The following is a 27,688-nucleotide window of genomic DNA, read 5'->3' as shown; positions in this document are numbered from 1 at the left end:
ATTGCAATGTCCACATTGTGTCTGTTTTCAGAAAAGAGAGGAACAAAGTATTCATTTTGAATCATACCAAGCCTCCGCCTCCACACAGGTTTGCTTTATGGTCCCTAACAGGCCCTTTTGTTATCCTCTTGATCTTAATGTATTTATAAAACATCTTTGGGTTTTCCTTGCCTTTATTTTTTCATGTCCTCTCTTTGCTTTCCTAATTTCCTTTTTAATTTCATCCCTGCACTTTCTATACTCCTCTCGGGGTTCTGCAGTATTGTGCGCTCGGTATCTAAAATAAGGTTGTCTTGATTTCTTTATCCTATCCTGTATGCCCTTTATATTTGAGAGTGACTTACCCAAGTCTGAAACTAGGGTCTTAAACTTAAATAAAGCCAATTACATAGGTTTGAAGAGCAAGTTGGCTAAGGTCGATTGGAAAAAATAGATTAAAGGATATAGCAGTTGATAAGCAGTGGCTAGCATTTAAATATATAATTCTCAACAAAAATACATTCCATTGAGAAACAAAGGTCCACGGGAAAAATGATCCGAGCGCACAATACTGCAGAACCCCTAGGGGTATAGAAAGTGCAGGGGGGAAATTAGGAAAGGAAATTAGGAAAGCAAAGAGAAAACATGAAAAAATAAAGGCAAGGAAAACCCAAAGATGTTTTAGAAGTACATTAAGAGCAAGAGGATAACAAAAGGGCCTGTTAGGGACCATAAAGCAAACCTGTGTGGAGGAGGAAGGCTTGGTGGCTAACTAAAGAAGTTAAATATAGCATTGGATTGAAAGAATGTTGCCAAGAATAGTAGTAAGCCTGAGGATGTCAGCAAAGGATGACCAAAAAATTGATAAGGGAAAAAAGAGAAACAAGAGAAAACTAGTCAGAAATATAAAGATTGTAAGAGCTTCTACAAGTATGCAAAAGTGTAATAGAAAAAATAAACGTTGGTCTCTTAGAGGCTGAGACAGGAGAATTTTTATTTTTTATTATTATTCGTTCATGGGATGTGGGTGTCACTGCCAAGGCCAGCATTTATTGCCCACCCCTAATTGCCCTCGAGAAGATGGTGGTGAGCCACCTTCTTGAAATGCTGCAGTCCGTGTGTTGACGGAAGTCCCACATTATTATTGAATTATTATGGGGAATAAGGAAATGACAGAAACATTAAACAAATATTTTGTATCAGTGGAAGAGGTACAAAACATACCTACAATGGTGGGGAACCTAGGGTCTAATGAGGGTGAGGAACGAGACTAAAAGCTGACAAATCACTGGACCGGACGGCCTACATCCTCAGGTTCTAAAAGAGATGGCTGCAGAGATAGTCGAGGCATTGGTTTTGATCTTCCAAAATTCCCTAGATTCTAGAACGGTCCCAGTGGATTGGAAATGTAACACTGCTATTCAAGAAATGAGGGAAGAGAGAAAACAGGGAACCACAGGCCAGTTAGCCTAATAGCAGTCGTCTGGAAAATACTGGAATCCATTGTTAAAGTGGTAGTATCAGGGCACTTAGAAAATCATAATATGATTAGGCAGAGTCAACATGCTTTTATGAAAGGGAAATCATGTTTGACAAATTTATTAGAGTTTTTTGAGGATGTAACTAGCAGGGTAGATAAAAGGGAATCAGTGAATGTAGTATATTTGGATTTCTAAAAGGCATTCGATAAGGTGCCACATAAAAGGCTATTGCACAAGATGAGGGCTCATGGGATTGAAGGTAATGTATTAGCATAGATAGACGATTAGTTAACGGACAGAAAGCAGAGAGTAGGGATAAACAGGTCCTTTGCAGGTTGGCAGGCTGTAACTAGTGGGGTGCTGCAAAGATCAGTGCTGGGGCCTCAGCTATTTACAATCTATATTAATGACCTAGATATATAGATAGACGATGTGAGTGGGCAGTAAGGTGGAAGATGGAGTATAATGCAGGGAAATGTGAAGTTGTTCACTTTGGTAGGAAGAATAGAAAACCATAATATCTTTTAAATGGTGAGAAACTTTTAAATGTTGGTGTTCAAAGAGATTTGGGTATCCTCGTGCAAGAAACACTGAAAGCTAGCATGCAGGTACAGCAAGCAATAAAGGCAAATGGCACGTTGTCCTTTATTGCAAGGGATGGAGTATAAGAGTAAGGAAGTCTTGCTACAATTGTACAGGATCTTGGTGAGTCCACATCTGGAGTACTGCGCACAGTTTTGGTCTCCTTATCTAAGGAAGGATATACTTGCCTTGGAAGCGGTGCAACAAAGGTTCACGATTGATTCCTGGGATGAGAGGGCTGTCTTATGATGAAAGATTGTGCAGAATGGGCCTATACTCTCTGGAGTTTAGAAGAATGAGAGATGATCTCATTGAAACATACAAGATTCTGAAGGAGATTGACAGGGTAGATGCTGAGAGGTTGATTCCCCTGGATGGAACTAGGGGGCACAGTCTCAGGATAAGGGAAAGGCCATTTAAGACTGAGATGAGGAGGAATTTCTTCACTCAGAGGGTTGTGAATCTTTGGAATTCCCTGCTCCCGAGGGCTGTGGATGCTGAGTCTCTGAGTATATTCAAGGCTCAGATATATAGATTTTTGGTCTCTCGGGGAATCAAGGGAGATAGAGATCAGGCGGGAAAGTGCGTTGAGGTCGATGATCTTACTGAATGGCGGAGCAGGCTCGAAGGGCTGTGTGGCCTATTCCTGCTCCTATTTCTTATGTTCTTATGTTGACATCCAAGGGGCTCTAGATTTATTAGTGCCACCCTTTTTCTTAAGGGAACATATGAACCCTCACTATCTCCCTCCTTGAATACCTCTCACTGCTCTGACACTGATTTACCTTCAAGTTCCTGTTTCCAGTCCACTTTGGCTAAATCACATCTCGGCTTTTCCCAAAATTAACTTTTCCCCAATTGAGAACCTTTATTACTGGTCTATCTTAGTCCTTTTCCATAACTACCCTAAATCTAACTAAATTATGATCACCAGCACTAAGATGTTCTCCCACTGATACCCCTTCCACCTGCCCAAACTTCATTCCCCAAAACTAAGTCCAGAACCACCCCCTCTCTTGTTGGGCTTGCTACGTAATGGCTAAAAAAGTTCTCCTGAATGCATTTTAAGAATTCTGCTCCCTCTATATCTTTCACACTACTTCTATCCCAGTTTATATTAGGGTAGTTGAAATCCCCTAGTATTACTGCCCTATTGTTTTTTCGCTTAGCAGAAATTTGCCTACATATTTGCTCTTCTATCTCCCTCTGACTGTTTGGGGGTCTATAGTACAACCCCAGCAGTGTGATTGCCCCTTTTTTGTTCTTCAGTTCATCCCACATGGCCTCATTTGATGACCCCTCTAACATATCATCCCTCCTCACAGCTGTAATTGTTACTTTAATCAATATTGCAACCTGACCCGCCCACCCCCCACCTCCTTTTTTATCCCCCTCTCTATCGCATCTTAAAATGCTGTAACCAGGAATGTTGAGCTGCCATTCCTGTAGTTCTTTTAGCCATGTCTCACTAATAGCTACAATATCATACTCACACATGTCCTTCAGTGCCCTCATCTCATCTGCCATCATTCCCTAGACTCCTTGCACTGGCATTGAAGTGTTTCTGAAGAGGGCTGTCTTATGATTAGAGAGTGTGTAGAATGGGCCTATACACTCGAGTTTAGAAGAATGAGAGGTGATCTCACCGAAACATACTGGCACTGGCAGTTAGCACTGCCAAACTCCCTTGTTGTCTATTTTCTAGCCTTTGTTTCTTCTCCCTTCCAAACATTAGCAAAATCCCCAGTGAGGATATTGGTCCCGGTCCTGTTGAGGGGCAACCCGCCCGGCGCATACAGGTCCCATCTCCTCCAGAAATGGTCCCAAAGTCTCAGGAATCTAAAGGCCTCCCTCCTGCACTATCTCTCCAGCTGTGCATTCATCTGTTCTATCTTCCTATTTCTGTACTCACTAGTACGTGGCATTAGGAGTAATCAAGAGATTATGACCTTTGAGGTCGTGCTTTTAGTCACTTTCCGAGCTCCCTAAAATCTGCCTGCAGCTGAGCAACCCGTGGTGCCGTGGACTTGCCGCTGGTTGCACTCCCCAGAGCAAACATCGGGCTCACCAGTATCCGGAACTGAAAACCGGTTAGTGAGTCAGGGGACTCCTGCCCCACCTGCCTGGTCCTCCTTGTCTGTCTGGCGGTCACCCATTCCCTCCTATACCTGCACTCACTTAAGCTGCAGGGTGAACACCCCCCGAAACATGCTATCAACAAAGTTCTCAGCCTCGCAGGCGCACTGTGGCTAGGGTTTCTGAACCTTCCACCCTTTCAGGCAGTGAGTTCCAGACCCCCAGCACATTCTGGGTGAAGAAATTTCCCCTCAAATCGCTTCTAAACCTCCCCCACAATTATTTTAACTCTATACACCCTCGTTGTTGACCCCTGTGCTGAGGGAAACAGGTCCTTCCTATCCGCTCTATCTAGGTCCCTCATAATTTTATAGACCTCATTAAGGTCTCCCCATATACTCCTCTGTTTCAAAGAAAACAAACCCAGCCTATTAAGCAGGTTGGTGGGCAGGAGGAGGTTGCAGAGATAGGGAGGGGCGAGACCCTGGAGAGATTTGAACAAGAGGATGACAATTTTAAAGGCTAATGCCACCAGCCATCTCACCCAGCACAGAATGACTCACTGCCAACAGGAAGGATGTTACCTTAACTACTACAAATGCATAATGAGAGGAAATCAATCACTGTACATTTAACTAACAGCAAAGTGGAAAGAGGGAATTGAATGATCTTTAAACACCTAGTTCACTTGGCACTGAAGTACCTGAAACTCATAATAGGAACTCGAGGGACCCAAAATACTGACAAATGTTAAACTGTTTTGTTGAGAAAAAAAATTGTGATCTAACTTTTAAAAGATAAATAGTTTAACAGGAGTTCACACTGACTCACCTGACTCAGGATTGGTTGCAGAACATTCTGCTCCCTGGGCCCTCCGGCCTCTGAGCTCTCTTCCTGTTGGTTCCCAGGGCAATTAATCACTACTCGCCAACATCATGCTGCCAGATTGAGTTAAGTGCTCAGAGGAAGAAATAAAATGAGGCCGTGAATCTGAGTTAAGAAATAAAATTGGAGAAGCATGATTAAATGAACGAGGAGGCGCAAAATAAACTAAAGAGTACAATCCTAAAGGGGGTGCATGAACAGTGAGATTTGCGGGTATATGTGCACAAATCTCTGAAGGTGTCAGGACTGGTTGAGAAATCAGTTAATAAAGCTTACGGGATCCTGGGCATCATAGAGTACAAAAGCAAGGAGGTTATGATAATCCTTTATAAAACACTGGTTCGGCCTCAACTGGAGTATTGTGTCCAATTCTGGGCATCGCACATTAGGATGTTAAGGCATTCGATTTACAAGAATGATTCACGAGATGAGGGATTTCAGTTACATGGATAGACTAAAGAAACTGGAGTTGTTCTCCTTAGAGCAGAAAAGGTTAAGAGGTGATTAGATAGATGTATTCAAAATCATGAGGGGTCTGGACAGGGTAGAGAGAGAAACTGAGGAGACAGCAGAGCGCAAAATTCACCAGAACCCACCCCCCACTCTCCCTGTGTTTTGGCTCATTCGAAAGGAAATTTAATTTGGGACTATCTACCAAAAAGTTTGGAACTCTAAAGTGCTTATGGAAGAAACTACGAACTTTAATAGAATTATGAACTTTTACAAGACAAATTCAAGCCTGTGGGCGGACCTAGGGAACTAAAGAAGCCCACTTGATTATTGGGACTGTCTGGGTGTGAGGACTGGGTTAATCTGTCTGGAAGAATGAGTATTTGGAAATCTTCCTCCACAAGAGACATTACCATCACAGTATCACCCAGAGATAGCTCCCCATCAACATGGGTCTGGACAAACCATTTTCAGCAGAAACATCACAAAGAGGCCCAATCCAGCCTGTATGCGAAAGACAAAGTCTATTGCAATTACCGAACTAATATTTCCATCAGAAAACAGTTTTTCGAAGATCAACCCACCCAAGACATTATCAACTTTAACAAGCCCGACAAAATATTACAAAGAAGAACCAAGCCCGCCAAAATTATACAAAGGATTGTGAAGAGATTTGGTGGCAAGATTAGAACATTGAAATCGTATAACTGGCCACTGTTTTCAACAGAGGTTGGTGGGGGAGAGGGCTGGTCACTACTACCTCATCAAGACAATGGGCAAAACTAACTTCTCCAGCCTCGAAGGCTTGAAGTCCTGAAGGAAGGAAGACCATCACCATCTACCATTAACTATCAAAAGGATCAGTAAGCACAAGTCCCTGCCCTGGAGTCTAACCAAGCTAGAATTAGGTATTGGGAGGTGGGAGTTATAATTTTACTGCAACCCCCTTTGAACGTGTAGTGTATGGTACTTTTAGAGTGATTTTAAGTTTGACCTTGTACCTTTCCTTATACTGTTCTTTATTAGAGTGATTGTAAGTTTGGCTGTGTATTTTATTACTAGAGTAATAAGCCTGTATTACCTGGACTGTAATAAAACCAAAGTTCTTTGCATCAAACCAGTGTCCCCATCCCCCAAATAAATCCAGAGTACAGAACCCAAGGGAGGGGGAGCGATTCAAAACCGCTCAAGTTGGTCAGAAGGGAACCTGACCCCCTCAGAGACCAAAACACACCCCAAACACCGCCACCCCCCACCCTTACAGTGGCAAATGAACCAAAGGCGATGCAAGAAAAAACTTTTGTACACAGCGAGTGGTTAGGATCTGGAATGCACTGCCTGAAAGGGTGGTGGAGGCAGACTCGATCACAACTTCCAAAAGGGAATTGGATAAGTATCTGAAAGAAAAACATTTGCAGGGCTCAGGGGTAAAGGGTGGGACGAGCTGGGAGCCAGCACGGGCTCGACGGGCCAAATGGGCTTCTTCCATTCTGATTGTGTGAGCAGAACCACTCTGTTCCCTGACTCAATCTAAAGCCTTCCCAATTGTGAGCAACTCTTTTAAACCTGCCCTGCACCTTCACTGCTCCAAGGACAACCACTCCAGATGCTGCAGCCATCATCTTATTGAGTGGAGGAGCAGGCTCCAGGGGCTAAATGGACTATTCCTGCTCCTATTTCTTATATTCTTATGTATTCATGTCACTGGTCACCATCCTGTACCTGAGGGCCTCCCTGCACTAAGATGGCCGTCGCGCATGCTCCCTGCCCTGCAGCGGGACAAACTATGACGTCAGTGAAAGCCCCGCCCCTCTCGCTCCGGACCGCACTCCCTCCCCTCCCCCCCACCTCGACAAACTGCCATCTCACTCTCCCCCCGCCAGTCACCAAGGCCCATCACCTCTCGAAGCTATCCTGCAGCCGCCACCCACCGACGACCCAAACCTCGCCGCCCACGTTGTCAGTGAGTAAGACAGTCCGCACGGAGCCTGGGCCGCCCCGGGCCGCTCCTACCTCTGCCACCGCCCCCCGCGGTGTCACTGAGTGAGACAGTCCGCACGGAACCTGGACCTAGATCGCTCCCATCGCTGCCGCCGCCGCGGAGTCACTGAGTGAGACAGTCCGCGCGGCAATCTCCACAACGGCTCTCCGAACATCCGGGCCGCGAGCAGAGCCCGCCGGCCAACCGCCCTCCCGCGCGCCGCCGCCACTCAGCCCGCAGCCAATGGCGAGGCCGCACGGGGCATCAGCCCACCCAGCGGCCGCTGCTCTGCACCAATCAGCGGCGGGGGCGGGGCTACGGTACCAATCAATACAGGGCGCGCTCTCCCTGAGGGGGCAGGGTCTTCTCTTCTGAGGTAGTCCCTCAAAGTCGAGGATGACGTGCTTCCACATTAAAAATGAGTTCTCAGGTGACTGAAGAGTCCAATGTGGGACGTACAGTCTCTTTCATAGGTGGGACAGATGGTGGTTAAAGGAACGGGTCTCACTGTCGACGCTTGGCTTCAGCTTGCTCCCGGCGAAGAGACTCGAGGTGCTCAGCGCCTTCCCGGATGCTTTTCCTCCACTTAGGGCGGTCTTCGGCCAGGGATTCCCAGGTGTCGGTGGGGATGTTGCACTTGTTCTGCATCGGCACACATTCAGAGACTGAACTCCAAGTCATAGTCAACCTCTTCACTGAGGCGTACGAAAGCATCGGCCTTGCACTAAACATCCGTTAGAGAATGGTCCTCCACCAACCTGACCCCACCAGACAGCACTGCCCCCCAGTCATCAAGATCCACGGCACGGTCCTGGACAACGTGGTCCACTTTCCATACATTGGGAGCCTATTAGCAGCAAGGGCAGACATTGATGACGAGATACAACACTGCCTCCAGTGCGCCAGCGCAGCCTTCAGCCGCCTGAGGAAAAGAGTATTGAAGATCAGGCCCTCAAATCTGCCACCAAGCTCATGGTCTACAGGGCAGTAGAGATACCTGTCCTCCTGTATGGCTCAGAGACGTGGACCATACACAGTAGATACCTCAAATCGCTGCAGAATTACCACCAACGATGTCTCCGCAAGATCCTACAAATTCCCTGGGAGTACAGACGCACAAACGTTAGCGTCCTCAATCAGGCCAACATCCCTAGCATCGAAGCACTGGACACACTCGACCAGCTCCGGTTGGCAGGCCACATCGTTCGTATACCTGACACAAGACTCCCAAAGCAAGCACTCGACTTAGAACTCCGACATGGCAAGCGATCCCCAGGTGGGCAGAGGAAGCATTTCAAGGACACCCTCAAAGCCTCCTTGATAAAATGCAACACCCTCACCGACACCTGGGAGTCCCTGGCCAAAATCGGCCCTAAGTGGAGGAAGTGCAGCTGGGAGGGTGCTGAGCACCTCGAGTCTCATCGCCGAGAGCATGCAGAAATCAAGCGCAGGCAGCGGAAGAAGTGTGTGGCAAACCAGTCCCACCCACCCTTCAACGACTGTCCCACCTGTGACAGAGACTGTAATTCCCATATTGGACTGTTCAGTCACCTAAGAACTCACTTTTAAAGTGGAAGCAAGTCTTCCTCAATTTCGAGGGACTGCCTACGATGATGATGATGCACTTGTTCAAGGAGGCTTTGAGGGCGTCACTGCGTGTTTAAAGAGGCAGTGTCTCTGGGATGGTTTAAAGGGGCAGTGTCCTTGTGCCTGTTTAAAGGGGTAGTGTCTCTGCATTTTTTTTAAATTTGCAGTGTCTCTGTGCCTGTTTAAAGGGAGAGGGGGGTGAAATTTTGCTGCTTTGCTTCTCCCGTTAACACCCCCAGCTGGCGATAATGGGTACAAATGAATTTGTGACTGGGCGCGGTGAGAACAGCGCTTTCCGCTAAATTTGGTGGGAGTTTTGCAGCGACGGTAAGACTTTGCATCCCGCTTTGCTACACTCCATGATGCTGATGTCATCACCATGCACAGAGCCCCGGACCAAAAATTGGCCCTCATCCCCTGGTCCTGTGCCTGGCACTGATGACGACAGTTTCAGCAGTCGGGTTTCAGTCGGATGTCGGCTGGTGGAGCGCTACTTACAGGTGCCAGCATTCAGTTTACTTTTAGTCGGCCAATAATGCTTCTTTCTTAGTTTCACATAATCTCTGTGCCTGTTTAAAGGGAGAGAGTCTCTGTGCCCATTTAAAGGGACAGTTTCTTTGGATTCTCTTATTACTTCAAACAGATATGCCCCGCTTTGTGATTTGGAGAACACAACAGGCAGTGATGTCAGCACCAGTGACACTGAACCTCAATCCTCATGTCAGCATCTTGGAAAAGATAAGAGGATGGCTGCAAAGTCCAAGAGGACATCGTTTGAACAGCCAACGAAGAGCAATGCTCATTGGGGACTCCACCATCAGGCACACAGACAACACCCGATGTAGAGGTAAGGCTCTGTCAAGAACAGTCTTCTGTTTTACACAGGCCAAGGTCACTGATCTCCAGGATTATGCGGAAGAACTAATGAAAGGTGAGTGCCAAGATACTGTAGTAGGTTTACATATTGGAACTAACAATATCATGGATAGAAATCCATTTGTTTTGCACAATTCCTACAAAAGTCTCTTCTCTTCTTTTATACTCCACCCCCCTTGCAATAAAGGCCAACATTCCATTTGCCTTCCTGATTACTTACTGTACCTGCACACTAACTTTTTGCGTTTCATACACAAGGACCCCATGTCCCTTCTGTACTGCAGAATTTTGTAATCTCTCTCCATTTAAATAATAATTTGCTTTTTTATTTTTCCTGCCAAAATGGATAACCTCACGTTTTCCCACATTATACTCCATCTGCCAGATTAAGAACTTAAAAAAGAGCAGCAGGGCCGGATGCTATCCACCCAAAGGTCCTCCGGGAGATGGAACATGTGCTGTGCGAGCCCCTGGCCTATATTTTTAATAGCTCACTGCACTCTGGAATGGTTCCTATAAATTAGGAGGCTAATGTAGTTCCAATTTTTTACAAGGTGACAAGGCAGACCCGGGTAACTATAGGCCCATCAGTTTAACATCAGTAATAGGTAAGATGCTTGAAAGAGTCATAAGGGATGCAATATATGAAAAATTGGATAATAAGGGACATATTAGGGATACCCAACCTGGCATCATACTAAAGAGGACATGTCTCACAAATCTAATTGTATTTTTTGAAAAATATACAAAGTTGGTGGATGAGGGAAGCCCAATAGACATTGTCTACTTAGATTTCCAAAAAGCTTTTGACAATGTACTGCACAAGAGGCTTCTTTATAAGATCAGAGCCTCTGGTATTAGTGGAAATATATTGGGCTGGATTCAGAACTGGCTGTCAGGATGCAGGCATAGAATAGTTATATATGGATTTGGAACTGTTTGGAGACCGGTTACCAGTGGTGTCCCACAGGGATCAGTGTTGGGACCGTTGCTTTTCACTTTTTATTAATCATTTGGATTCGGGGGTTGACGGCACAATTTGCAAATTTGCAGATGATGCCAAGATCTGTGCGAGTGCTAGAACTGTAGAAGAGGCTCGTCTGACGCAGGCAGATCTTAATGTGTTGGGAGACTGGGCTCAAGACTGGAAAATAATGTATAACTTAGATAAGTGCAGTTTTATACATGTGGGCAGGGCAAATGCCCAACATTCATGCACTTTCCAGGGAAAGGTATTAAAGATGGTGGAGATAGAAAGAGATTTGGGCATTCTCGTGCATACATCCTTAAAGGTACACGAGCAATGCCGTGCAGCGATAGCTAGAGCAAATAGGGTGTTGGGGTGTATCCATGGGACAATGGAGTATAAGACGAGGTGTACAGTTTTGTACTTGTACAAGACCTCAGTCAGGCCACACTTGGAATATTGTGTCTAGTTTTGGTCGCCTCACATGGTGCACAATATTCAGGCTCAGGAAAGGGTGCAGAAGATGACCACTAGATTAATTCCAAGTCTAAAGCTTCTTAGTTATCAAGATATGATAAAAGAGTTGGGACTTTATAACTTAGAGCAACATAGACTTAGGGGGGGGGGGGGATATGATTAAGGTTTATAAGATAATGAAGGGAATAGACAGTGTTCCAGCTGACCGTTTATATCAATTAAATAGGTTAGGCAGGACCATAAGCATAAATTTAAGTTGTATAAGGCTAGATCTAGGTTCGATATCAGGAGGTGGTTCTTTTCACAGAGAATAGTAGACCTCTGGAACAAGCTGCCGTTTCATGTGATGGATGCAGACTCACTGAATCCCTTCAAGCAAAAGCTGGATTTGTTTCTGGCTGCAGCAGAGATTACCTCTTACAGAAGGGAGGTACTGCAGGGAATTTAATGGCCAGAGTGATCTCCTGGACTAATTTCGATCGCCCAGATCAGACGGAGAAGATTTTCTCAGATTTTCTTTTCCAAATTGATCTGGGTTTTTTAATCTGGTTTTTTGCCTCTCCCAGGAGATCACATGATTTTGGGTGGGGTGGAGTGTAGAAGTTGTGATACACCAGGTATTGCAACTGTGTGGGACAGGCTCGATGGACCGGGTGGTCTTTACCTGTCTGTCATTGTTCGTATGTTTGTAGGTACAGATTAAAACCCACACTCACATACCAGAAATTGACAGGTACAGATTAAACTCCACACTACATACCAGAAACTGACAGGTACAGAATAAAACATACACTCATGTAGTACAGATTAACACGTATAGAATAAACCCACATTCCCATACTTGAAACTGACAAGTACAGAATAATCCCCAAACTCACATACCAGAGATTGACAGGTACAAGGTAAAGCCACAATCAGATAGAAGTGACTGACAAGTACGGTGTGAAATCCAAACTCACAGGTACAGAATTAGCTCCACATTCACATACTAGAGCTTGAAAGATACTGAGTCAGAGCCACAGATGTATAATCTGATAAACAAATTTACAAATTAAAACCAATACTCAAAGCATAAACTGCTGGGTACACATTAAAACTTGTACTCACATCCCAGACACAGACAGGTACTGAATGAAACACCATTCACTTACCAAAGAGTGTCAGTTACAGAGTCAAACAGTCACTTCCCAAATACTGACAGACACATAGTCAAACATACACTAACAAACCAGAGGCAGACAGATACACAGTATAGATCATACCCTCATCCCAGATACTGGCAGATACTTAATACAATCCACACTCACATACCAGAAACTGACAGCTGCAAAGTAAGACCCACACATCCCAGAGAAGACAGATATAAAATGACAATCGTACTCACAGAACAGAAGCTGACCGGTGTATAATGAAACCCAAATCCGACTACCAGAAACTGAGGAAAAAAACAATACTCACATACCAGAGAATGCCAGCTGTAAGAAAATCAGAAATATGAGGTCATAAGGCCCCTGGAGCCTGCTCCGCGAATTCAATAAGTTCGTGGCTGAACTGCTTAATATCCAGGCGGTGCTCCTGACAAACAAAACCAAAGCTGAGCCCAGCAAGAGCAAGTAAAGCAGACAAGAATTAATCCAATAACACAAAGGCTCTATTCAGAGCCACCCACTGCATCTGTGAAAAGGCTGGTTAGTGTCTGAAGAAACAGATATATTGATCACAATCGTATCAGCTGTGGATCAGTTGGTAGCACTCTCAGCTCTGAGTCATAAGGGTTCAAGCCACTCCTGGGATTGGGGCACAAAAATGTAGGCTGACACTCCAGTGCAGTGTTGAGGGAGCGCTGCAGTGTTGGGGGTGCCATCTATTGGATGAGACGTTAAACCGCAACACGGTATGTTCTCTCAGGTAGACATAAAAGATGCCATAGCACTATTTCGAAGAAGAGCAGGGGAGTTATGCTCGGTGTCCTGGGCAATATTTCTCTCTAAATCGACATAACACATCAGATTATCTGACCATTGTCACATTGCTGTTTGTGGGAGCTGCTGGCTTTCCTACATTACAACAGTGATTACACTTCCAAAAGTATTTCTTGGCTGTGAAGCATTTGCAGACGTCCGCTGATCATGAAAGGCGCAATATAAATCCAAGTCTTTATTTCTCTACCTAATATTAAATCCCTACGGTTGTTAAGATGGGAATTTCCTGACCAGATGTGACCTGCAGGCAATCTCGGTTCTAAACCGGTCAATGTCTGTTGAACATGCAGAAATCTAGATTGATAAACACAGCAGTGAGTTTGTTGTTCAGATTATTGAAAAAAAATATATATAATATATATTATATGCACATATTTTAATAGGAACAAAATGAATGAACCTTCCTCATAAGACCGGCCGTCATTAACCATTTTTGACCGAGAGCAGAATAGAAACACAAAGAACAGAATATAAATCGGGAGGGGATTGATGACCTAATTCATGAATTTGAGATGGTGGGGAGCAAGAAGTCTGATTGGATGTTTAAAGAGACCAGAGAGATACAGAACAATGGAAATTGACAATGCGGCCAATAAACCAATCACAATCATTGCCTTCACCCATTCCTCATTAGCATAGGGCTGTGGGCGGAGTGTGGGGCTGCCTATATAATGCGAGCCCGGAGCACAGTTCCCATCAAACTATGCCAGGCTGAATGAGACGATGGTTGAAGAAAAGAAACACAGATGCCAAGAAGGTAATCAAGAAAACACCACCAAAGGACGGCAAGAAGCGTAAAAGTCGAGGAAGAAGAGTTACTCCATCTACAAAGTGATGAAGCAGGTTCACCCCGACACCGGCATCTCCTCCAAGGCCATGAACTCGTTTGTGAACGATATTTTCGAGCTTCCTGCCTGGCCCATTACAACAAGCGCCGCACCATCAGCTCCCGGGAGATCCAGACCGCCGTGCGCCTGCTGCTGCCCGGGGAGCTGGCCAAGCACGCCGTGTCGGAAGGGACAAAGGCGGTGACCAAGTACACCTCCACGATGTCCTGACAGAACAAACCCAAAACACGACGGCTCTTTTAAGAGCCACCCACAGCCTCTCTGAAAGAGCTGCACAAACGCATCACCCTTTAGACTGAATTTACTGTAGTTATTTCCTGAACAATTGTGTTGCGAACCTTTGCAGTTCCAGCTGTAGATTTAGTTTTGAATTCTCAGATAAGCAGCTTCACTGTCCGGTTCGACCTTAGCATCGCTGGAATTTCCCGCAGTAAACTACAAACACGGTCCCTGGTCCTGTCCTTCCGCCCTGATGCTGCCTTCCTCCCACCGTTTAATTCAACCCCTTTCCTATCGGTCACTGCAGTAACTACATTAGTTGTTTCAATATTACCTTCACCTGGACAATCCGTCGCATTGTTTGTCACCTGAACTCTGCTCTTCTGACATTTTTGTGTCACTTAACTACCATTTTCACTATTGTTTCTGACAGAGAACTCATTTATTAATTTAAAGTCCATCTTAATTTTTTGGGAGATGTACAAGGATAATTTGTCAAACACTTTGTCAGTTTTAAATTAGAAATTGCATTGACATTGTTGGTTCGATAATCCAGCATAAATAAGTTCTGATCAGCGAGGGGTATTAAAAGTACCGATACAATTACCGGGAATTGCATCTGGGTCTACTTGAAAGCTCGCTATGCTCACCGCTATACCACCATCGCTCACATAGTATTGCAGTTGTTTTGTGAATTAAGTAGTGCTTTCGGCCCTAAACCGAGACAAATCGGATGCATGGCAATAATCAAACTCAATCTTTGTAAAAGTGAGCTTTTCGCAGGAGCTGCGGTGGGAGTAACACCAGAATTAGGAGTCCTTCTGTAAAAAAAGAAGAGGGACAGAATGCTCACGCTGTCCCATTCTGGTCTCCGTAAGAACTCCCATTCTGGGTTGTTACACTGCGGGGAATTTCGGGTTAATAAACGGATTGACACTCAACTGGAATTAAAAAAAAAACATGAAAAGGGCTCGAGTGAGAATGTGTGACTGAAATCGGAGTCTCCTCTACCCCCCCAAAACAAACTCTTAATTTGTCAGCAGGCGCTGTAAATGAATAGGTCTGAGAGAAAATGGGGGATGTCTCGTGTAATAGAAACAGAGACAGGGTCTAGTGTAATATAAACAGGGACGGGGTCTAGTGTAATATAGACAGGGTTGAGTGCAGTAATATCTGAGACAGGGCCCAGTTTTACACTAGAAACAAATCTTCAATAATTGAAAGTTTTTTTGCAATAATAACTGAAAGAGGTGATCATGTAACACTAACAGAAGCTGGGTCCACTTTAACAATACCAGAAACATACTCTATTGGATACAACAGAGACAAGATCTAGAGTTATAATATTGGAGGCATGCACTCGAAATGGAATAAAAGGGGCAGGTTATTTTCTAATAACAGCAGAGGCCGGGTCCAGTGTAACAATCCAAGAGACAGGGTCTCATACAATAAGATTGGAGACTGGTCCAGAGTAATAGCAGCAAATGCATGGCCCACTGTGAGAGTAACAAAGACAGTGTTGGTTCCAATAATAAAAGAGGCAGACTCTAGTGTTACACTGAACACAATGCGAGATCTAGTGTGATAGTCACACAGCCAGTATCTAGTGCACTCAAACAAAGATTGGGTCTCATCTAATAATGCATGCAAGTCAGGGCATATTGCATTCGGCGTGGTAGCCCCGACCTGCAAAGACCATCAGTAGGTCGGGGCCTTCAAAGGAGCAGCATGTGGCCCGACCCGGCATTCATACTTCAAGGTATTGCGTGCTGGAGAGCGACGGCTGTGAAGAGGGCGACTGGATAGAATGTCACCATAATCCAGATCACTGATTGGAGCGTGGGCAGGTACAGCAGGAGTGGCGAGTGATCGTGGAACGACGTGTGACCAGGACCCAGGGGCTACACGGGCCAGCCCACTCTGCAATATGTGTGCAGCAGAGTCCGTGCCCTAGTTCCATGCAGCAGAGCTGGTCTCCCATCGTCAGTTAATCCTTGCCACTGGACTAAGATCTAGCTCTGTCATTGAAACACCTGTGAACTCATCCCTTTTTGGTGTGGAAGCAAGTCATCCTCGATACGAGGAACTGCCTATGAAGATTGCTATAATCTCATTCACCCATCATCCCTGTGCTCACTGACCTACATTGGCCCACGGTTAAGCAACGCCTCGATTTTAAAATTCTAATCCTTGGTATCAAAACTCTCCAGGCCCTCGCCCCTCCCTATCTCTGTAATCTCCTCCAGCCCCACAACCCTCTAAGATCCCTGTGCTCTTCCAAATCTGTCCTCTTGGTCATCCCCGATTTTAATCGCTCCACCATTGGCAGCCATGCCTTCAGCTGCCGAGGCTCTAAGTTTTGGAATTCCCCCTGAACCTCCACCTCCTCTTTCAAGGTTCTTCTTAAAAACTACCTCTTCGATCAACCTTTTGGGAATCTGTCCTGATATCTTTCTCTATGGCTCTGTCTCAAAAATGTTTTTTTTATTAATATCGATCTTGTTAAGCGCAGTGAGATGTTTCACTGCGTTAAAGGCACTATATTAATGTAAGTTCTGGTTGTTTTGTTGTTGTAGTAAATGCTTTGCCGAATGTCTAATAACAGAATGAAGGCCCACTGCAGTATGAATGGGTGGGGTTAGTGTAATAACACAAGCACGGTCTAGTGTCATGGGAACAGGGAACAGACCATGTCAGCCTTGGCTCAGTGGTAGCACTCTCGGCCCTGAGTCAGGGGATCGAGGGTTCAGTTCCCAATCCAGAGACCAGAGCACATAATCTAGACTGAGACTCCAGGTGCCAGTACAGAGGGAGCGCTGCACTGTCAGAGGTGCCGTCTTTCAGAGGAGACATTGAACCGATGCCCCGTCTAGCCTTTAAGTTGGGTGTAAAAGATCCCACGGTCACGATTCTGAGGAAGAACAGGCGGAGTTCTCGCGGGTGTCCAGGACAACATGTATCCCTCACCTAACATCACTGAGAACAGATTATCTTGTCATCATTACATGGCTATTTGTGGGATCTTGCTGTGCGCAAATTGGCTGCTGCATTTCCTCCATTACAACTTCTCTCCATTCACCCTCACCCCAACTCTCCAACCCCACTTACCCCAACTCCTCTTTCACTCGACGCTTCAATTTCCTCATGCCACTTCTCCTTCAGACCTACTTTCCTGCCTCCCTCACCCCAACCTCCCCTTCTCCGTCACTCTCCAACCTCCCTCACTCACTCCTGCTCTCCAATCCTCTCACTCCAACTCCTCTTTCACCCCTACTCTCCAACCCCCTCACCCCAAATCCTCTTTCACCCCTACTCTCTAACCCGTTCTCATCTTCCATTCATACCATAATTCAGAAAGGAAGAAGTTAGTGTTATAAGACGTATGGATATCGGAGGTAGTGAATTGATCTGGATATACTGCTGATCCAGATTAAGAGGGCTAGCCAATATCATGACAAAGTGAGGCGTCAGAAAGAATACCTCGGCCGCAAGCTGGGGATTGTATGATAAAACTTATCTGCATGTTGGGATAGTGTTTTAATAATGCTTTTGTTTAACTGTTATATGATAAAAGTAAGTAAAATGTGTGTAAGCTTATGTTATCCATTTCTAAGCAAAGCATCATGGTAGATTAAGCCATTATTATTATTATGTCTCAAATAAAGCAATGTGACTAAGTACTGTAGACTTGAGTAAATGTGACCTTAGTCTCTTTATTCTGACTCCAGTGTACTGGCACAGCATGGGAGGCCTGCTTATATGCAGTGTTCCAAAGGGATGCTGGGATCCCAACAGATGCGCCTTCTGGTGGTGGTAGAATGCTGGTTACAAGGTGTTACATACATAACATCCATGTTAACCATTGTTTTGTAATTTGCTGAAACAGCTTCATTTAGAACTAGAATGGCCAAGGCCAAATAATAATCAATAAAAGTATTCAGCATGTACCATTTTGTAAAGCCAAGCTCAGTAATGAATTCTGTGACACAGTCTTTGTAAAAGTTCTCAGAGAAGAACGAGAGAGAACAGAGAAGGTCAGAGGCACAGACTTAGAATGATTTATTGTAAGTCTGAGACAGCTGCAGACTCTCACAGCTTTTGTATGGGAGGAAAAGGTATAAAGTAACAGCTATTGGACTTTTGGGGCAGCGCCAACACAGAAAGAAACTGAAGGAGGACTATGGTCAACAGAACGCAGCAAGAGACAAGCGCCGTGGTCACTCAGTGGGCTACCTTTGAGGTTTCAAAGACTGTCGACTATCGCCTTATTAAGTATTATTTCTTTGTACTGGAAGCAAAATACTTAATAAAATCTGTTGTGGTTATTTACAAAATACCTGTACCTGGCGTGGTTTGTTGTGGTCACAGATATAAGTCTCTTCTGACAGATATAATAAATCTGACAGATCTAATAAATCTTAGAGCTAGGTCTTGATCCAGTGACAAAGGTTAACCAAGACGACTGGAGACCAAGCTCTGCTGCACGGACCGAGTGCGCACACATGCTCCTACTGTCCGTAGATCGCAGTGTGAGTTGGTCCGTGCTGCCCCTGGGCCCTGATCACGGCCCTCCTGGGCCCCGATCTCTCACCGCTCCTCCGTCCCGATCAAAAATGGAGCAGTCAGTAACAGGACATCAATTAATCTCCTTTATATTGGAGACATCAAATATCAACATACTGTTATTTGAAATATCAAAATATTAAACTCTAGCCTAGTTGAAGGGTTATTAACATCAGCAGAAAGAAATGCCAACCAACAGAATGAACACGATTCAGCAGGATGTGAATAACAGCAGCAATAACAGCAGAATCCAACCCCTGCAGTCACTTGTGAACTCGCTGGTGTCTCAGCAGGTTGGGTAACCGAGTAAATCCCTTCCCACACCTCGAGCAGGTGAACGGTCTCTCCCCAGTGTGAACTCCCTGGTGTTTTAGCAGGTCGGATGACCGAGTGAATCCCTTCCCACACCCCGAGCAGGTGAACGGTCTGTCCCCAGTGTGAACTCGCTGGTGTGTCAGCAGGCTGGATGACTGAGTGAATCCCTTCCCACACTGAGAGCAGGTGAATGGTCTGTCCCCAGTGTGAACTCGCTGGTGTCTCAGCAGGTGGGATGAACAAGTAAATCCCTTCCCACACATGGAGCAGGTGAACAGCCTCTCCCCAGTGTGAACTCGCTGGTGTGTCAGCAGGTTGGATGACTGAGTGAAGCCCTTCCCACATATGGAGCAGGTAAATGGTCTCTCCCCAGTGTGAACTCGCTGGTGTGTCAGCAGATGGGATGACTGAGTGAAGCCCTTCCCACACATGGAGCAGGCGAACGGCCTCTCCCCACTGTGACTGCGTCGATGAATTTCCAGGTCAGATGGAGAATTGAATCCCTTCCCACAGTCGCCACATTTCCACGGTTTCTCCATGGTGCGCGTGTCCTTGTGTCTCTGCAGGTTGGATGATCAGTTGACGCCTCGTCTGCACACAGAACACGTGTACGGTTTCTCCCCGCTGTGAATGGTGCGATGTTTTTTCAGGCTGTGCAACTGGTTAAAGCTCTTTCCACAGGCAGTGCACTGGAACACTCCCCCTCGGTGTGTGTGTGTGTCTCGGTGCTTCTCCAGTCACACTGATGTTTGAAATCTTTTCCCAGACAGAACAGACAAAGATTTCGCTTTCCACATTCAAAGGCTGATGATATTCAGATCCTGAGGAATTGAGTGACTCTGTCAGATCTTGATGTAATGTTTAGTTTGAGTATCCCGTCTGCAAATCCTCCCTTTCTAATACCTGTAAAAGGAGATTACAGAACTCATCACTAAGTACAGAACAGACAATTCTAGTTTCTATGGAACAAGCCTTCCTCTATGTTCATCCAAAGCTGTACATCCCCATCCTACACACTGTCTCTCCTCCCTGTGCTGTAAATCCCCATCCTACACACTCTCCCTCCTCCCTGTGCTGTAAATCCCTATCCTACACACTGTCTCTCCTCCCTGTGCTGTAAATCCCCATCCTACACACTCTCCCACCTCCCTGTGTGTAAATCCCCATCCTACACACTGTTCCACCTCCCTGTGCTGTAAATCCCCATCATACACACTCTCACACCTCCCTGTGTGTAAATCCCCATCCTACACACTGTCTCTCCTCCCTGTGCTGTAAATCCCCATCCTACACACTCTCCCACCTCCGTGCTGTAAATCCCCATCCTACACACGTCCCACCTCCCCGTGCTGTAAATTCCCATCCTGCACACTCTCCCTCCTCCCTGTGTGTAAATCCCCATCCTATACACTGTCCCACCTCCCTGTGCTGTAAATCCCCATCCTACACACTGTCTCTCCTCCCTGTGCTGTAAATCCCCATCCTACACACTGTCCCACCTCCCTGTGCTGTAAATCCCCATCCTACACACTGTCCCTCCTCCCTGTGCTGTAAATCCCCATCCTACACACTGTCCCTCCTCCCTGTGCTGTAAATCCCCATCCTACACACTGTCCCACCTCCCTGTGCTGTAAATCCCCATCCTACACACTGTCCCACCTCCCTGTGCTGTAAATCCCCATCCGACACACTGTCGCTCCTCCCTGTCCTGGAATCCAAACACATCGCATGTCTCAAGACAGTTTATCGTCTGCTCCCAGTTTTCACTACCAATTCTGGCTGGGTTCAGTTCTACACTCACTGGTAACCTGAAATAAAACAGAAAATAATGGAAATGCTCAGGTGGCATCTGTGGAGAAAAACAGAGTTAACGTTTCAAGTCACGTTCCTTTCATCAGAACTAGAAAAAGTTAGAGATGTAACAGGTTTTAACTAAGCGCAGAGGTAGGGAAAGAGGGGAGGGGAGGAAAGACAGGAGTGATTAACTGACAAAAGGGATGATAAAAGCAAGGCAAAAGGAGATGGTAATGGGCCAAGAAACAAAATATGGTCTTGAGGAGGTATAAATGGCAATAGGAGAATCATTACCAACAGCTGCGGTACTAAAAAATGGGAGCAGTGGTTATGAAGTGAAATTGTTGAACCCAATGTTGAGTCCGGAAGGTAGAATGCCTAATCGAAAGATGAAATACTGTGCCTCGTGCTTCATTAGAACAGTGGAGGCCGAGGATGGAGAGGTCAGAGTGGGAATGGCCCGGAGAATTAAAATGACAAACGACCTGAAGCTTAGGGTCACACTTGCGACTGAACGGAGATGTTCCTTAATGCGATGACCCAATCTACGTTTGGTCTCTCCAATGTAGAGGAGACCGTTTTGTGGCAGTGAATACATAAATTCAAAGCAGTACAGGTTGACCCTCCCTTATCCGGCACCCTTGGGACCTAGCCAGTGCCGGATGAGGGGTTTTGCCGGATGGGGGGGGGGGGGGGAGAAAGGACAGGACGATGGCCTGAGTGGGCGCTGAAGAGTCGGCGGGCCAGCGGGCCTCCAAGAATCAGCGAGCCCTGAAGAGTCCTGACCCCCCCCCGGAGGGAGCGCTGTGGGGAGGAGCGGCCAGCCAGAGGACTGTGGCTGCAGGAGTTCCAGCAGGGCGACGAGGAGGTGCAGCCGATCGAGGAGAAAGATTATATTGGTGAGTAGGATTTTGACGGGTCGTGTTCTGCGCATGCGCCACCTGGTGGCCAGGAATGGTGCCGGATGAGGGGTGGTGCTGGATAAGGGAGTCCTGGATAAGAGGTGTTCAACCTGGACAAGTAAATCACTGTTTTTCCTGGAAGGAGTGTTTGGGGCTCTGGACAGTGGGAAAAGAGGAGGTGAAAGGGCAGGTGTTGTATTTCCTATTTTAATGTAGGAAATGCAGCAGCCAATTTGTGCACAGCAAGCTTCCACAAACAGCAATGTGATAGTGACCCGATAATGTATTTTAGTGATGTTGATTGAGGGATATTCATTGGCCAGGACGCTGCGTTAACTCCCCTGCTCTTCTTCGAAATAGGGTCATGGGATCTTTTAAATCCACCCGAGAGAGCAGATGGAGCCTGGGTTTAACGTTTCATCCGAAAGCTAACATGTCTGACAGAGCGGCGCTCCCTCAGTGCTGCACTGGAGTGTCAGCCTGCATTTTAATGCTCAAGACTCTGATGTGGGACTTGAACAGTTCTGAGCACAAGGGGCCAAATCTGGGACCCTCCTGTTGCAATTCTGCAAGCTGTAAACTGTAACCCAGCACTTACCAGCACCTTCAGGAGAGATGCTGAGAAAGCCCCCGTGTGCAGAATGAGAATAAAATCAATGAGTCAATGATTTTCTCTCCTGGTCACTGGGAGCCACTCTTTATTGCTTTACAAATATGGACGTGCAGAAGTGCTATCGCTCGATGAATCAAGATGGCAGCACACAAATCTCTCAGATTTCCTTTACAAAGATGGCGGTCTTAACCTGGGACTGTTTACAGGAAAAAGGCTCGGAGCTGCAAACGTGGGAGCTGTGGGTTCTCATTCGGGGCTTGCGGCCTACACCAGTTGTTGATGGAGCCCACCCGTGGGTGCGTTACCCCCCCACACCCCTCCGTTTCCTACCCGCTAAAGAATCGTGCATCTGTCCGCCTGCGGCCTCTGTCTGTGCACCGAACACCGCACCTCGCATGCTCCAAACCCAGGTGGGTCCCACGCCGACACACTGGGCTCCTGTAGTCTGGGTGCAGCACATTCTCCCCCATGGGGAATGCTGGGTAATCACCTCACCATTAGTGAATAGAATAGTGCATTGAGCACTGAACCATATTCATTCTGGCAGTTATTATTTGTTTCTGATTATCTTACTAACCTCTATACCCGAGCTGGAAATTAATATTCTGTATAAATATTGAATAAATTATCTTTGTTTCAAACACAGTGTGTCGAATATTTGATTTCACATTTTGCCACTGTTCCGCCCAGTTGACCAATCCATTGATATCTTCATTGAAACATGAGACTGAGCTGCCCTGCCAGACCCAGATAGAAATTCTGAACACTCAGTTCTAGTTTCTCTGGAAAGTTATTTCCTCTCTTACCCCTCCTAAGTTGTAGAATTAGTCCCAATTCCTTGCTCTTGCCTCATAACCCTGCAAATCTTTCCAACTCAAATATTTATCTCTTTTGAAAGTAACTAGTGAATCTGCTTCCACCACCCTTTCAGGCAGTGCATTCTGGGCCATGACAACTCACTGCTTAATTTCCCCCCCACATGTAGCATCCAGTTCATTTGCCAATCCCCTAAAATCTGTGTCCTCTGGTTACCGACCCTTCTGACACTCAAAATTGTTTCTCATTATAGAATCATAGAAATTTACAGCACGGAAGCAGTCCATTTCGGCCCATCGTGTCTGCGCCGGCCGACAAATAGCTATCCGGCCTAATCTCACTTTCCAGCTCTAGGTCCGTAGCCTTGTAGGTTACGGCACTTAAAGTGCACATCCGAGAACTTTTTAAATGTGGTGAGGGTTTCTGTCTCCACCACCCTTTCAGACAGTGAGTTCCAGACCCCCACCACCCTCTGGGTGAAAACATTTCCCCTCAAAACCACCTACCAATTACTTTACATCTATGCCCCCTCGTTGTTGACCCCTCTGCTAAGGGAATTAGATCCTTATTAAAATATTATCTGAATGGTGACAGATTAGGAAAAGGGGAGGTGCAACGAGACCTGGGTGACATGGTACATCAGTCATTGAAAGTTGGCATGCAGGTACAGTAGGCGGTGAAGGCAGCAAATGGCATGTTGGCCTTCATAGCAAGAGGATTTGAGTATAGGAGCAGGGAGGTCTTACTGCAGTTGTACAGAGCCTTGGTGAGGCCACACCTTGAATATTGTGTACAGTTTTTGTCCCCGAATCTGAGGAAGGACATTCTTGCTATTGAGATGTGCAGCGAAGGTTCACCACACTGATTCCTGGGATGGCAGGACTGACATATGAAGAAAGACTGGATCGACTAGGCTTATATTCACTGGAATTTAGAAGAATGAGAGGGATCTCATAGAAACATAAAATTCTGACGGGATTGGACAGGTTAGATGCAGGAGGAATGTTCCCGATGTTGGGGAACTCCAGAACCAGGGGTCACAGTCTAAGGATAAGCCATTTAGGACCGAGATGAGGGGAAACTTCTTCACTCAGAATTGTGAACCTGTGGAATTCTCTACCATATAAAGTTGTTGAGGCCAGTTCATTAGGTATATTCAAAAGGGTGGCCCTTATGGCTAAAACGGATCAAGAGATGTGGAGAGAAAGCAAGAATGGGGTGCTGAAGTTGCATGATCAGCCATGATCATATTGAATGGTGGTGCAGGCTCGAAATGCCAAATGGCCTACTCCTGCACCTATTTTCTATGTTTCTATGTCCTTCAAATCCACACTATCTAGGCCCCTCATAATTTTATGCACCTCATTAAGGTCTCCTTTAAATACGTGGCTTGAGCAGTGGTGCAAGAGGGAGGGATTCAAATTCCTGGGACATTGGAACCAGTTTTGGGGGAAGTGGGACCTGTAGAAAAGGGACGGTCTGCACTTGGGCAGGACTGGAACTGATGTCCTGGGGGTAACATTTGCTAATGCAGTTCGGGAGTGTTTAAACTAATACGTCAGGGGGATGGGAACCTATGCAGCGAGATAGGGCGAAGTAATATGGAGTCAGAAACAGATGGTGGAAAGGTAAAAAGCAATAGTGGAAGGCCGAGTAAACAAAGGCAAAAAACAAAAAGGGCCACACTACATCATAATTCTAAAAGGACAAAGGGTGTTAAAAAAACAAGCCTGAAGGCTTTGTGTCTTAATGCAAGGAGTATCCGTAATAAGGTGGATGAATTAACTGGGCAAATAGATGTTAACAGATATGATGTGATTGGGATTACAGAGACGTGGCTCCAGGATGATCAGGGCTGGGAACTCAACATCCAAGGGTATTCAACATTCAGGAAGGATAGAATAAAAGGAAAAGGAGGTGGGGTAGCATTGCTGGTTAGAGAGGAGATTAATGTAATAGTTAGGAAGGACATTAGCTTGGATGATGTGGAATCTATATGGGTAGAGCTGCAGAACACCAAAGGGCAAAAAAGGTTAGTGGGAGTTGTGTACAGATCTCCAAACAGTAGTAGTGATGTTGGGGACGGCATCAAACAGGAAATTAGGGGTGCATGCAATAAAGGTGCAGCAGTTATCATGGGTGACTTTAATATGCATACAGATTGGGCTAACCAAACTGGAAGCAATACGGTGGAGAGGATTTCCTGGAGTGCATAATAGAAACATAGAAAATAGGTGCAGGAGTAGGCCATTCGGCCCTTCGAGCCTGCACATCCATTCAACAAGATCATGGCTGATCACCCACCCCAGCATCCGCCCCCCCCCACAGCCCCCGACCCCCCCCAGCCGCAAGGACCACATCCAACTCCCTCCCGAACACATCCAATGAACTGGCATCAACAACTCTCCGCGGCAGGGAACCCCACAGGCCAACAACTCCCCAAGTGAAGAAGTCTCTCCCCATCGCAGCCCCAAACAGCCCACCACCATCCCAAGACCATGACCCCCACCCCGGCTCCGGACCCACCCAACACCGGGAACACTCCCCCCGCACCCAACCCGCCCCATCCCGTCAGAATCCTTCCCAAATGCCGAACACCCCCGGATGTCGAGCCCCCAGCCTTGGCCACCCCAGAGCCACGCCAACAACACCACATCCATCAACCGCCATCTGCGCAGTCAACCCATCCACCCCACTCCGAACACTCCCCACACCGAGGCACAGAGCCCCCAAGCCCGCCCCTCCAACACACTTCGCCCCCCCCCCCCAGACCTCCGCTGCAAAGTGGCCCCTCCCGTCCCCTGCCCTGGGTTTCTCCGCCCCCCCCACCTCCACCACTCTTACCCGCATCCCCTGCCCCCATCTCCCCTCCACTTCCCTCTGTCTCCCCGCACAGGCTCCAGAAGGGATGGTTTTCTAGACCAATATGTCGAGGAACTAACTAGGGGTGAGGCCATCTTAGACTGGGTGTTGTGTAATGAGGGAGGATTAATTAGCAATCTCGTTGTGCGAGGCCCCTTGGTGAAGAGTGACCATAATATGGTGGAATTCTACATTAGGATGGAGAATGAAACAGTTAATTCAGAGACCATGGTCCAGAACTTAAAGAAGGGTAACTTTGAAGGTATGAGGCGTGAATTGTATAGGATAGATTGGCGAATGATATTTAAGGGGTTGACTGTGGATGGGCAATGGCAGACATTTAGAGACCGCATGGATGCACTATAACAATTGTACATCCATGTCTGGCGTAAAAATAAAAAAGGGAAGGTGGCTCAACCGTGGCTATCAAGGGAAATCAGGGATAGTATTAAAGCCAAGGAAGTGGCATACAAATTGGCCAGAAATAGCAGCGAACCCGGGGGCTGGGAGAAATTTAGAACTCAGCAGAGGAGGACAAAGGGTTTGATTAGGGCAGGGAAAATAGGGTACGAGAGGAAGCTTGCAGGGAACATTAAGACAGACTGCAAAAGTTCTATAGATATGTAAAGAGAAAAAGGTTAGTAAAGACAAATGTAGGTCCCCTGCAGTCAGAATCAGGGGAAGTCATAACGTGGAACAAAGAAATGGCAGACCAATTGAACAAGTACTTTGGTTCGGTATTCACTAAGGAGGACACAAACAACCTTCCGGATATAAAAGGGGTCAGAGGGTCTAGTAAGAAGGAGGAACTGAGGGAAATCCTTATTAGTCAGGAAATTGTGTTGGGGAAATTGATGGGATTGAAGGCCGATAAATCCCCAGGGCCTGATGGACTGCATCCCAGAGTACTTAAGGAGGTGGCCTTGGAAATAGCGGATGCATGACAGTCATTTTCCAACATTCCATAGACTCTGGATCAGTTCCTATGGAGTAGAGGGTAGCCAATGTAACCCCACTTTTTAAAAAAGAAGGAGAGAGAAAACAGGGAATTATAGACCGGTCAGCCTGACATCGGTAGTGGGTAAAATGATGGAATCAATTATTAAGGATGTCATAGCAACGCATTTGGAAAGAGGTGACATGATAGGTCCAAGTCAGCATGGATTTGTGAAAGGGAACTCATGCTTGACAAATCTTGTGGGGATGTTTCCAGTAAAGTGGACAAGGGATAACCAGTTGATGTGGTGTATTTGGACTTTCAGAAGGCTTTCGACAAAGTCCCACACAAGAGATTAATGTGCAAAGTTAAAGCACATGGGGTTGGGGGTAGTGTGCTGACATTGATTGAGAACTGGTTGGCAGACAAGAAGCAAAGAGTAGGAGTAAATGGGTACTTTTCAGAATGGCGGGCAATGACTAGTGGGGTACCGCAA

General features: G+C 46.3%; 1 protein-coding gene across 1 annotated transcript in view; it reads right to left on the bottom strand.

The window, feature by feature from the left end:
- Positions 1-27,688, bottom strand: part of LOC139274112 (uncharacterized) — a 438,299-nt gene that overhangs the window by 21,701 nt on the left and 388,910 nt on the right. Inside the window, 2 exon segments of the mRNA XM_070891155.1 lie at positions 12,804-12,916; positions 19,278-19,843. Of these exon segments, the coding sequence (XP_070747256.1) occupies positions 12,804-12,916; positions 19,278-19,843 (679 nt within the window).

This window comes from Pristiophorus japonicus, chromosome 9 (genome assembly GCF_044704955.1).
Source record: "Pristiophorus japonicus isolate sPriJap1 chromosome 9, sPriJap1.hap1, whole genome shotgun sequence".
NCBI lineage: Eukaryota > Metazoa > Chordata > Chondrichthyes > Pristiophoridae > Pristiophorus > Pristiophorus japonicus.
The sequence above is the reverse complement of the archived record's forward strand: the minus strand, read 5'-3'. Positions and strand labels throughout refer to the sequence as shown.